This window comes from Pediculus humanus, genomic scaffold, assembly GCF_000006295.1.
Source record: "Pediculus humanus corporis 1103172108276 genomic scaffold, whole genome shotgun sequence".
Lineage (NCBI taxonomy): Eukaryota > Metazoa > Arthropoda > Insecta > Psocodea > Pediculidae > Pediculus > Pediculus humanus.
Genome location: NW_002987845.1, coordinates 103,044 through 116,541, shown reverse-complemented (window position 1 = coordinate 116,541; position 13,498 = coordinate 103,044). Strand labels below are relative to the sequence as shown.

The 13,498-nt window shown below is 27.5% G+C and overlaps 3 protein-coding genes across 3 annotated transcripts; 2 read left to right on the top strand and 1 right to left on the bottom strand.

The window, feature by feature from the left end:
- Nucleotides 1–33: 33 nt before the first annotated feature.
- On the top strand, nucleotides 34–3,541 carry Phum_PHUM504300 (sodium/potassium/calcium exchanger 4 precursor, putative; the record flags this gene model as incomplete). Its single annotated transcript, XM_002430887.1, has 11 exons — nucleotides 34–48; nucleotides 120–139; nucleotides 304–350; nucleotides 630–899; nucleotides 1,241–1,428; nucleotides 1,517–1,748; nucleotides 2,183–2,284; nucleotides 2,374–2,576; nucleotides 2,652–2,973; nucleotides 3,057–3,262; nucleotides 3,341–3,541. 11 exons carry the CDS (start codon nucleotides 34–36, stop codon nucleotides 3,539–3,541), a joined length of 1,806 nt encoding a protein of 601 aa, XP_002430932.1.
- Nucleotides 3,542–3,554: 13 nt separating this feature from the next.
- Nucleotides 3,555–4,913, bottom strand: Phum_PHUM504290 (uncharacterized protein; the record flags this gene model as incomplete). Its single annotated transcript, XM_002430886.1, has 5 exons — nucleotides 3,555–3,580; nucleotides 3,759–3,909; nucleotides 3,996–4,236; nucleotides 4,445–4,660; nucleotides 4,834–4,913. 5 exons carry the CDS (start codon nucleotides 4,911–4,913, stop codon nucleotides 3,555–3,557), a joined length of 714 nt encoding a protein of 237 aa, XP_002430931.1.
- A 3,983-nt stretch (nucleotides 4,914–8,896) lies between these two features.
- On the top strand, nucleotides 8,897–10,487 carry Phum_PHUM504280 (uncharacterized protein; the record flags this gene model as incomplete). Its single annotated transcript, XM_002430885.1, has 5 exons — nucleotides 8,897–8,901; nucleotides 8,971–9,169; nucleotides 9,247–9,413; nucleotides 10,055–10,201; nucleotides 10,271–10,487. The coding sequence occupies 5 exons, from the start codon at nucleotides 8,897–8,899 to the stop codon at nucleotides 10,485–10,487; spliced, it is 735 nt and encodes a 244-aa protein (XP_002430930.1).
- Nucleotides 10,488–13,498: the final 3,011 nt, after the last annotated feature.

Here is a 13,498-nt window from a genome sequence, read left to right as displayed (position 1 = left end):
GAGTCGTTTGTTAATTAAAAATCCAAAAATAAAATGTCAAGTTTAAACGTAAAACGAGAGAAACCCATGAGGAAAAAATACTAACAGTAATATTATTATTATTATTATCATTATTAAAGTTCGAACGCCATGTTTGTGAGTAAAAATTTTCATGATTTTCCATTTCGAACGGAATTCGTGAGAGATTTTAAATTTAAAAAAAAAAAAACCGTTAAAAACCGTTATTGAAAATGAAAACGATAACGATAACGATGATGATGATGAGTGCAATAATAATAATAATAATAATAATAATTCTGGAAGAGGCGTTACGTGGGACGACCCACATTTTTTGTCGGAAAATTTTATACGTGTACCATCATCATTGATTGATTATTCCTGAGGGATCCAGGTAGAAACCTGGAATAAACTCTGACAAGTACACAAAATCTTGTCGCGTTTAAAAGTGATGATAATAATAATAATAATAATAATAATAATGAATATATAAATAATAAAACTACGACCGGTAACAGTTTTCCGTTTTCGTTTCCCGTTTTCTTTCTCCACATCCTGACCGTAATAATAATAATAATAATGATAATAATAATAATAATAATAATAATATACACGTTTTTTTTCCATTTCAGAATATTTAACGTCGAGTGATACGAATAATAATAATAATAATAGTAGTAGTAGTGATAACAACAACACGGAGATTTTCCTTCTCGCGACGAGTTCAATCCCGATTGTGAAAAACGACGAAATATCAGAATTTCCACCGGATTTATTTTCCGTGGAAATATTACAAAGGGGCGGAATCATTTTACACCTCGCGGGAGCCCTTTACAGTTTTGCCAACATTGGAATAATATGCGGAGATTATTTTTTACCTGCCGTCGATTGCATTTGCAGCGGTGATTATTATTATTGGTCCATCTGAAACTCATCCTTTTTAATCCTTTTACTCGTGGAGTGTTAAAAATTTGCAGCTTCTCTCTCTCTCTCTCTGTCTCTCTCTAAAATAAAACAAAAACGTTAAAATTAATTTTTTTTTTTTTTTTATTAACTTTTTAAATCGGTTATTATCATTATTCGAAAGTCGTAAAAAGTTTTTTTTTTTTTTTTTTTTAATTAAATTCTGATTAGGAATAATTAAAAAGAGAGAGAGAGAGAGAGAAAAAGCAAACCTGAAAACCATGATGATGATGATGATGATGATGATGATGATGACTTTTTTTTTAAAATAATTTTCCAGATTTAAATTTATCCCAAGATTTAGCGGCTGCTACTTTTATGTCATTTGCAACGACGGCTCCAGAACTCTTCGTAATTCTCATCGCGACATTTTTAACACAGTCGGATATTGGATTGGGAGCCGTCATTGGTGGCGGAATGTTTAACATATTAGGAGTTGCAACCGTCGGTGGTTTAGCGGCAAAAACCGTAATTCCCTTTAAAATAATAATAATAATAATAAATACGTAAGCTAAACACGTAATTAATTAATTAATTAATTTTGTTGTTTTTACAGTCCATAAAATTGGATTGGTGGCCACTTTTTCGAGATAGTACCGTTTACGTCATTTCCGTCGGTGGACTCGCATTTGTTTTATTCGATGGTTACGTCACACTTTACGAATCCTTATTTTTAATTACGTATTATTTCATTTATTTATTCATCATGTTTTGGAATAGGAAAATAAGAAAGAAAATAAAACAATTTGGGAAAATCATAAGAAGAAAAAAATTTAAAACTAATAAAAGTAAAAAATTAATTTTTTCTTTCTTTTTATGGCGCGTAAAAAAAAAAAAAAAAATTTAACGATTAATTAATATCGTTAACGATTGATTGATCGATCCATCAACCCGGTTTTCTCGGTGGGGGGGGGAAACAAAAAATTTAATCGATATATCGATACATCGATCGATCGATCGATCGTTCGAGATTTTCTAATCGAACAAACATAAAAAAATTGTTATCTATTTTTTTTTTTTTTAAAAAATTAATTGAAAAACAACAAAATGGTGGAAAATACAAAATGCATTGCATAATTTTTCTTTTGTTTTACCCGCCGATGACTTTAAATCGATTTTTTTTTTTTTACTTTTCTTATCTTATTGATATCCAACAAACAAACAAACAGACAAATGGAATATTTTTTGTATAAATTTGGTTTTCATAACAAAAAAATTTCAGTTAAAAATTCAACGGCATTACCCAACGTAGTTATGGACGATATAAAGCTCGGATGGGAAAAAAATAAAAAAATTTTACCCATAAGTGGACAAAGTGAAGAAGGTATGTGATGTTCTGGCATGGGGGGGGGGGGGGCGTGGCACCTTCTGGAAAATGTCAAATCATTCCTGTCACTATTTTTATTATTGCAGATGAAAAAAATGATGATGATGATGATGATGATGATCCCGAAACGGCATTTAAAGCTTATTTCATGCACTACGAAGAGTGCATCAGTTTAAGAAGATTGTCCCTAACAAGCAGAACGAGTTTGAATGAAAGAAGAAAATCGGTGAGAAGTTTAAGAAAACATTCGAGCGGTCATCAAAAAAGAAGTTCAAGATTATCCATACAGGTAGGTGGGGTAGTATCAAAAAAAAAAAAAAATTCCGGGGGGGGGAAAGGTAATAATATGATTTTGTTTCAAAAGGAAAATCCAAATTTCGACTCACCCAAAGAAATAGAAGAAGAAGAAGAAGTAGAAGAAAAACGAAAAGATGAATTAACACTTACAGATGACGAAGAACCGGAAGAACAAACATTCAAAATGATTTTTTGTACTTTACCGGTGAATTCGATTTGGAGTAAATTTTCATGGTTTTCCCTTTGGCCGGCATGTTTTGTATTTTACTGGACCATACCTGATACGAGAACAAAAAAATTTAAAAAATTTTATCCCGTTACTTTTATCATGTGTATTTTTTGGATTGGAATTTTGAGTTATTTTGCTACTTGGATGATTTCAAGAATCGGTTGGGTTCATTTTATTTTTTGCCCTTTTACACAATACAAATAATCCTCATGAGTAATTGAAAATTGGAAATTTATTATTTAGGTTTTGTTTTGGGAATATCCGAATCCATAATGGGTTTAACTTTTCTTGCCATAGGAGGAAGCATGCCGGAAGCAATATCGACCTATATAATGGCGAGACAAGGAGAGGGGGGACTCGGTTTTAGTAATAGTTTAGGTGGAAATACCATGGATATTTGTTTATGTTTAGGATTACCCTGGTTTTTAAAATGTTTAACAAATGACTCGGTTTGTTTTAATTAATTATTATCACAAAGATTATTGAGCAAATTATTATTATTATCATTAATACTATTTTTTTTACAGGTGGCAATTTATTCCGAAGGAATGCAATATAATGCTTTAGCAATAATTTTGGGAATTGTTGTTTTGGTTTCTGTCGGAATCTGTACTAAATTTCACATGAACAAAAAAATGGGATTCACTTGTTTATCATTTTATCTTTTATATATAATTTTATCTGTTTTAATCGAACTTGAAATAATTCCATTGAAAATAAAAAGCTGATGTTAAGGAATTTTCACATGAGAAAAGCACATTCATAAACTATTATTATCATTTTTTATATGTTAATGACTCGGTGACAAAAAAATTTATACTAAAATGTGTGAAAAATAATAAAATTCAAGACTGCGAATGTTTCTTTTTTGTTTTTGAAAAGAGGGGTAGGGTGGGGTAATAATAATAAATGTATTATAAAAATTAATTAAAAAAATTCAATTACCTTTGACTAATTTAAATGATTTCATGGCTGTAAATGCAAATAAGGAAATTCCCATACACAGGTAGATGAGTTTTTTATAATTATAAACGACTTTGTATTTTTTTTCATTGAAATGTCCACTTAAATTTTCTGGAAGTTTCATGCTATTGACCTAAATAGAAAATGATGTAATATTATTATTTACCAAAAATTTAAATACTTTATAATGTTTCATTTAGTTTTAAACATGGCAAATACCTGCAAAACCAGATCGATAAGATTGTCTGGACCTTGTAATTTATCAATAATGTTATTACATTGCTCGAGTGAAACATTTGAAAATAATCGAAGAGATTGTGTTGTATAAGAATTATCATCATCATCATCAATTTCTATACATTTTTGATTTATCCATTTGTATTTGAGTAGAGCAGCATATTTATTTAATATCACTAATTGACTTAATACATTTTTTGCAATTCGTAAATCCTGTGAGTGGCTAAAAATTTTTGTCGAATTACATAAAAGTAATAATGGTAACTTTTGTTTTTTAATTTAAAAAAGTTATTTGATCATTACTGAAAGTTATAATTATTGTTAAAACAAAATAAATTTTTTTTTAGAGTTTTATTAGTTAGTAAAGACTAAAAGATAAAAACATAAAAAATTATAATTTTGGTAAATTAATAATAATGAAGGGGTTTTACCTTTCTGGTATATGACAATTTTCACCATAATTTTTGTGCACTTTTAAATTATCCAAAATAACTTTTCTGTCGTTTCCATCATTGATTCCAACATTGAAAAGATCATCATCAGTCATGTTTAAAAAAGTAGTTAAGGACATGTTTAAATTAACAAAATTATTCAAGTATTTTCCCATGTTCATGCCGTGAAGAATAAGTTCAATGTATTGCCATTCACTTTTTGTATAAAAATAAAAAATTTAAATTTATTTTAATTCATTTTAATATAATTTAACATTGAAATGGTGATGATTCTGAATATGAAATAAATATCATTTATTATAAATTATCAAATTTACCTGTCTGGATTATGGCCATTATTTTTTTTGTATGAATTATTTTCAATTAACAATAAATCTTCATCGTTATTTTCCTCGTTATAATTAGAATTTTCTGGAAAAATTTTGTTTGAAGTCGATGAATAATCCATAACGGGTTACGATATTAACAAAAAGGCGGTTAAAAGTGAAATTACTTATGTAAATCCGTTGGAATTTGTCGCGCGGCAGGCATTTTACCGAGAAAAATGTTTTGAAACTTTTTACTTTAAGAGTAAAATTTTTTGTTTTAAGGGATAAATATAATAAAAGGGATGAAAAGTTTAAAATTTAGAGATTAATTGTTAATTATTAAATTTATTTTAGTAAAATGCGGGAAGGGGGAAGGGGGGAAGGAAAAATAGAAAAACCTTGAATAATAAAATCATCTGGAAATCACGTTCTGATCAATTTTTTTTTTTTGAAATTTAAGTTCATAGTTCAGGCACAAAACCTCGACCGCGCATACAAAAAAAAGATCCGTTATTTTTTCCTTGAAATTAAAAAAAAAAAAAAAAAAAAAATTCCCTTTCATTTTTAAACTCGTTTTTTTTCTACTACTTCTAATATTTTTTAAAAGTTTTATTTAACGTACAACGAAACACGTAAACATTTTTTTGACGATTAAAAATATTTGAAATTATCATTAGAAATTTCCCATTAAATGACATTTTAAATTTATTTATTTATTTATAACTTATTACTAAAATTATTTTAACGACATTTTCACAATTTCTAACTAAAATTTAATATGAAATCTCAATTCACCTTTAAGTATATACACGGTGGAAATGTTTTTCTTCTTATTTCTCGATAATCGTTTAACCGGAAATCCCTATTTCGATTCGATATCACACCCCCTCGACCTCAAAAAAAAAAAAAAAAAATTAATAATATATATTATTATAGTTATTTAATTATAATTAATAATAAAAAAAAAAAAAACCTTTTGATAAATAGAAAAATCTTATTTGCCTTGAAATTTTCAATTCTAGCAAAAGGGAAAAAAATTTGACCTTCGTTACAAAAAACAGGAAAGAACATCTTTAAATATAATTTTTCTTTCTTTTTTTATTTTCTTTCTTCGTCGTCCATCATTTTAAAACTAAATAATAATAAATATTTCTTTTTAAAACGATGTTAATTATCGATAATAATAATAATAATAATAATAATAATAATAATAATAATAATAATAATAATAATAATAATAATAATAAATAAAAAAGTTTAAAGTTCATTCACATATTTCAAAAAGAAAAAAAAAAAAAAAAAGAAAACAAAATGTCTTTTCAATAAAACTTTCTAAATTATTAATTATTATTTTAATTGCTTTACAAGCAAGAACAATTAAATTACGTCATAGATAATACGTCATTTTTTAAGAATAATAATGATGATGATAAATATGGATGTGGGGGGAAATAGAGGGGGAAGGGTGGGAAACACAAAAAAAACATGGAAGAAGAATAAATAAGAATTTTGTAAATTTTTTTATTATTTCTTTTTAAAAAAATTATTATTAATAATAATAATAATAATAATAATAATAAATAATGATATTTTTTTTATTAACGTCGTCGTAAATTATTATTTAAAATAATGATAATAAATAACAAACAAATTGTTGTTGTTGTTGTTGTTGTAACTTTGCAATTCTAATGTGATAACATTTGAATAAAATAAATTTTTGTTGTTGTTGTTGTATTGATGAGACCTTGTCAAATAACATTAAATCATTTATTATAAAACAAAATGAAGGAAAATTGCAAAATATTTTAAAATAAAAAAAAGTTTGTTTTGGAAAGAAAGAAACTTTTAAAACGTCATTATTATTATTATCGTACGAAATCATTTTTTGTGTTATGAAAAAAAAAAAAAAATGCATCTTTTTTAAATGTCACCGATAATTGTCTCCCCCCCCCCCTCTCTCTCTCTCTCTCTCTCTCTCTCTTAATAATAATAATTACGAAATTTTTTTTATTTTTTGGGTTTGTCTACGTCATCGTCATCGCCATCATCGCAAAATTCAAACGATTATTATTATTATTAACTTTTAAAATAATTTTTTTTATTAAGCCTTGCAACAACGACAACGACAACCAACAACAACTAGTTTTTAAATTTTTTTATTGCAACGAATACATATATATATAAAACAACCCAGATATTTTACCCCGTATCGCGATGATAATAATAATAATAATAATAATAATAATAATGATAATAATGATAATATTTAGGATTATATTACGAATTGTTGTGTAGTATTATTACGTGACACCTGATTCGAATTAACAAATCGTTTTTTTATTTATAAATAAATAAATATGATTGCGACTTTTTATTTATATATATTGCAGTAATTAAAAAACACAATCATCGAAATAATGATGATAATGATAATGATAATAAAATGGGGGGAAAAGTTTTCGTTTTTTAGTAGAATTTTGTGTGTGTGTGTGTGTGTGTGTGTAGAAAGGAAAGAAAGTAGTTGTTGACATTAAAGAAATTATTATTATTATTAAGGTAAATCATTTCGTTAAATTTATGAAATCATTTTTTTAAAAAAAAAAAACCTTGACAAAAGTATCGCCATTACCACCATTTTGAAAGTGAATTTGTTATAACCGACAAAACAGAAGAAAAGGTCGTAATTTAAAAAAAAAAAAAAAAAAATCTAACAAAGTCATCAATTGCGTTGTAAAAAAAAATTTAATTTGTTGTAAAAAGAGAGAGAGAGAGAGAGTGAGGAGTGAGTGAGAAAGAGAGAGAGTTAAAAATTTTTTGGCATTTTTATTTATTTGGCTTTGATTTTATAAATTTTTTTTTTATTTTGGAAATTTTTATTTAAAAAGAAAATTACGGTGGGTGATTGTAATGCTTCCCTTAACAAACAACAACAACAACAACAAACTTTCTTTGGCAAAAAATAAAAAACAAACAAACAAACAAACAAACAACCGAAAAAAAAAATTATTAATAAATAAATATAAATGGGAAACACCCAAAGGTATAGAAAATTTATTGAATTTTCTTTTCTTTTCTTTTCTTTTTTTTTTTTTTGACATCATGAATAATAATAATAATAATGATAACATGTCAAAAAAGTGAAATTATTATTATTATTATTTATTTATTTTAAAGATTTCTGATGACACTTTTTTTTTTTTTTAAAAGAAAACTTTCCACCATTTTGTGTTCGTGAATAGAATAAAATTAATTAATACCGCGAGGGAGTAATAGAAAGCAAATATTATTTAATAATAATGATAATAATAATAAAAGCATACGTATAGACACGTAATGATGATAATGATGATGATAAAAGGTAAATTTCAAAGTCGGAAGAATTCGATGAAATGAAAAGGAGGGAAAAAAAAAAAAACTTTCAACCGCGACCAGTTTTTTAAATAAAAACTTTCTTCGAATCCGACGAAAACGTTATTAAATAATAATAATGATGATGATGATAATAATGATAAAGGCGAAGAAAAAAAATTTTTTATATTTAATTCACATAATAAAAATGAAAGAAGAAGAAATATATAGATATTATTGACGCAAGTTAAAGAAGGCAAAAGAAAGGGAAAGTGTGGTAGGTAGTGAGTCCATCGCTGTCCAATTGTCTGGCACCAGACCCTACCCCTCTATGGTACCTTAAGAACTACTACTACTACTACTCAGGTTGGGTAACAAACAAGTTCTGAACTTTAATCGATTCGCTGGTTGTAATTTTACTTTTAACCCGTGTCGTGCAATATGGATTCTTAATTTTATCATTTCGTTAAAGTTTAAAAAAAAAAAAAAAATTTTTTTTTTTTTTTTTCGGTTGTTGTTGTTGTTGTTTAAAAAAAATTTATCATTATTATTTATTTCTTTTTTTATTTTAAATATTACTAATAATAATAATAATTTTTTAAAAGTAAACATACGTTATACGTAATTAATATATATTTGTCGAAAGAAAAAAAAAGGGGGAAAGAAAAATGAAATATTTTCGGATAGCATTATCATTAGGGTAAGTTTAATTATTATTATTAATATTATTTTTTAAAATTTAAAAGTGGAAGAAGACAAAGGCTGTTCGTACGAAATGGGGTAAGGGGGAGTGGGTGGGTGGAAAAAAAAAAAAAGAAAAATATACAAGTGGATAAAAACGTGTTACAGATTGATCGCAGCATCATTAGTATTAGTTTTATCAGAAGAAATCGAAGAATACGATTACGAAGATGATGGTGGTGCTGCACCACCACCGCCACCACCACCTCAACACGTTGGTAGAGGTCGGATACCTTTACCATCATCCAGACAAAATAAAGGTCCGGCACTAATTGGAAATGCTAATAAAATTAACGGAAAACCTGGGGTACGTTTCCCTCCCTTTTCTTCTCCCACCCTCTCCCTCTACATCGATTTTAAAATGTTTTTTTATATTTAAAACAGGCTGGAGGAAAAGGTGCACCACCTGCAAAATCAACTGCGGCTCCACCAGTTCAAGAACCCCAAGAAGAGGAAATAGATGAATACGATGAAGGAGTCGAAGAACCCGTAGAACAAACATCAACGGAAGCACCAAAAAAAACAATCAAACCCATCGTGAGACCTTTCAGGTAACTAAAATTTTCTTATACCTTGTTTTTATATTATTATTATTATTACAACAACAACAACAAACACTTTCACTAATACAATTTTACCCTTTAAAAAAAAAAAAATCAAGTATTAACATCATCGTGTTTGTACGTGTTGGAATTCGTTAATAATAATAATCTTAAAGATCATCTTCATCGGTATATTGTGCAAGTGTTGCATCATGTAAAAAAATTTTTTTTTTATTAATTATTAAACGTAGAAGAAGCAACAAACAAACAAACGAACAAACAATAAGTTGTTATTTTGAGGCAACGCCCAATTAAATTTTCTTTTTTTTTTTTGGGTACTTCCCCGTTAGGCTAAAAAGATTTCCTATGAATATAAATATGACTGTTGAAAATTTTTGTTTGTTTGTTTGTTTGTTTTAATGATAAATTTCAATACCTACTGTTTGTTTGATATTATTGAAAGGTATTAAGGTTTTTTCTAAGAAAATGATGAATTATGGAAATAATCAAGTTGTTGTTGTAGAGGTCAGTCGTTATTTACGGTGAAATAAAAAAACTTGATATAGTTTGTTGGATGGTTGTTGGGAAAGGGCAAGGACAAACCATCATCGATTGTATGTTGGTCTCATATCGTTTGTTTTTTTTTACAGGAGTAATGATGATTTATTGGCAGCATTGAAAAGAAGGCGTCAACAAGCTCAAAATTCAGGATCCGTAGTTGATAAAACAAACAGCAGTCCTTCGACTTCGACAACAACCGCACCACCATCCAATAAGAAATCATCAAATTCATTCGGGTAAGTGTTTGTTTCTTTTTTTATTATATTTTTTTTGTAATAATATTAATTGATTGATTAAAACGACAGGAGAAATCGTAACGGCGGTGGTGGAAGAGGTGGTCAACAACAACAACAACCACAGGATGAATACGTAGAACCTGAAAGTCCTAAAAAAGGAAGTCAATCACGTAATAAATACAATACGAAAAATGGTTCGAGATCTCCCCCGGCTCCCGTACTCGAAGATATACCCGTAGAAGAACAAGCTAAACCAAAATTCGGTCGTGGTTCTAGAAGATCTTAAAACACTCTTAATAATAATAATAATAATAACAACAGCAGCACTTCGGTAATAAAAAATTCAGAATAAAGAATTATCGGGGGGAAAAAATTGAAAACAACCGGCGGCGACAGCTTCACAAAAACTAAATTATTTTTTTATAAAAAAATTTTTTGTTTGTTGTTGTTGTTATTATTATTATTATTAATTCTTTTTTTTTTTTAAAAAAAACTCTGTAATTTTTAAATTGTATAAATTTTTTTTTTTTTTAAGTCATATAAATATAAATATAATATATATGTAAACAAACAAACGAAAACAAACACGCACACACATATTTACAAACATAATTATTATTATTATTATTATTGCTTAACAATCAAAAAATTGAAACGAACCGTTTGTATTGTTTGTATTGACAAACTTTTTTTTTTTTTTTGATCCTACAATTTACACGCCCAAAAATTAATAATATTATAACGGATTTTTTGTTTTTTTTTTTTTTTTTTTGCATTTCTAGGCGTGTTTGTCGTTGTTCGCATCAAATAATAATAATAATAATAATAATAATAATAATAATAAATAATTTTAAACAAAAAAAAAATTTTTAGATTTCGTTCCATTAATTATTGAAATTATTATTGAAATTATTATTAATATTATTATTATTATTATTATTATTATTATTATTATTATTATTATTATTATTATTATTATTATTATTAAACAATCGTTAATTAATTTTTTTTTTATTCGCACGGGAAATCGTGACGTAATCATTTTTAAGGAAAAAAAAAGAGAGAGAGAGAGAGGGAAAGAAAATTTTTACAACGAATCATTTTATTTAATTGTTGTTGTTCCTAATTTAAATTTTTTTTGTTTGTTACGTGGAAAAAGATTGAAAGGAATAATTGTTGAGGATACAACAACAACAACAACAACAACAAACAAACAAACGAACGAACGATTTTTAAAAATTGTTTGTTGTTCATTTTATTGAATTTTTATGTTGAGAACGTGAAATTATTATTATTATGTTTGAACGATTTTCACGTATTACCGCGCACCCACACATGAATAATTAACGTGGGGGGAATGTAGGGGAGGGGTGGGAGGAGGAGGAGTGAGAGAGGGAAGGGAGGGATTTCAATAATCTATTGAGAGAGAGAGAGAGAATAAAGAGAGACACAAAGTCAAAGTGAAATTTTTTTTACAACTTTTGATAATTTCTTGCAAATCATTTGCCATTATTATTATTATTATTATTATTATCATCATCATTATTATTATTATTATGTAAGTTTCTAGAACTTTTTAAAAAAAAAAAAACGGTTTTTTTTACTCCTACCAGTTCTCCTTCACATTTAAAGATGAGAAGACTATTAAGAAGTCTAGGAAATGGCAATTGCTCATATATTCATTTCTCTCTCTCTCTCTCTGGGGTTAAAGAGAGAGAGAGAGAGAGAGAGAGATTAATCCTTGAAGTATTTTTAGTTTTTTTCTTAATCATTTAAAAAAAGAAAAATTTTATTATAACAATAATAATAATATAAAAAGGATTTGCATGCTGTGTAAATTTAAAGGTTGTGACGTTTTGGATTTGGGGGGGGGGTGGAAGGATAGAGATAGGAGGAGGAAGGTACTTCTTGTGAAAAGCAATATGTATTTAATGTAAAATCCGTGCCAAAGGAGAAAAAGGAAGGGGGAAGGAGGGGGAATTTTTATGAGGAACGGTTTTTCCGATAATCGTAAAAAAAAATTTATAAATAATTCAGGTACGAAACAAAAAAAACGTTTTTTTTTTTTAGAAGAGAGGCGTCGGTTATTTCATATTTAACCGTATAAACTAAATTATTATCATTATTATTATTATTATTATTCGACTTTCACTCTTCTTCTTCTTCTTCTTTAAAACAAAACAAAATTTTTTAAATTTGAAAAAAAATGTCACGTGGCGCCTACTTTTAACGTTTCCAAATCCCCCCAGAAAAAAAAAACCTGATACGTCGTAACATTTTATTATTATTATTATTATTATTATTATTTATTTGGAATTTGTCAACTTCTAGGTATTCCACATATTTATCTGGAAATGAGTCAAAAAGGGGGAAAAAAACAATTTCCTATAATTAATCCCCGGAAAATTTTTATCGATAAGGATAAGGGGGAGGAGGAGGATAAAATTATTTATTTATCCGGGATATTTTTCGAAAAGTCGGGCGGCCATTTTGTTTTTCGCAACATTAATAATTTACAAAATAACTGGAATCTGGTTAATGCCTACGATTGCGACTTTTTTAGTTAATTATGTACCCGTTGGAAAGTTTTTTTTTTTTTTTGGGGGAAAAGGGAGAGGGAAATTTATTTTAAGATCTCTCCCTCCCCCCCGAAAAAAAAAAAATTATTTAAACAATTGTTTTTTTATTTAGTCGGTTGTAAGGGGGGAGGGGGGAACTTGTTGTTAAATTATTGACTAATAATAATAATAATAATCAAAGGAAAAATGTCAGGACACACAAATTTTCTTTAAGCTTTTCTTGGAAAAAAAAACATGGCGTCATTCGTTTGTAAATTTTTTTTTTGTAAAAACCAGGAAGTTAAAACGTACATCAAACATGTTTATTATTTTAAAACTTTAAAAAAAAAAAAAAAACATTTTATAACACAGTGGCCGATGATGAACTTTGACCCCGGACGTAATTAATTATTATTATTATTACACGTACATGACACGGAATTAAAATATTCTGGAAAGGTACGAAAGGTAGTTGATTAGAAAGAAATTTTTCGAGAGATATTGAAAAAAGGAAAAAATTCGTCGCTGTTCGGGAAGAAACGAATAATAATAATGATGATGATGATGATGATGGGGAGTTAAAATAAATAAAAAAAAAAAAAAAAAACGATGAGAAAGATTTAAAAAACAAGACAAACCGGGTACAAACCTAGGCTAAACACACTTTCTCAAGGTACCTCTTTCTTCTCTACCCATGGATGGAATATCTTCGTGTGGCACATGCCATGCCGGGGCCCCC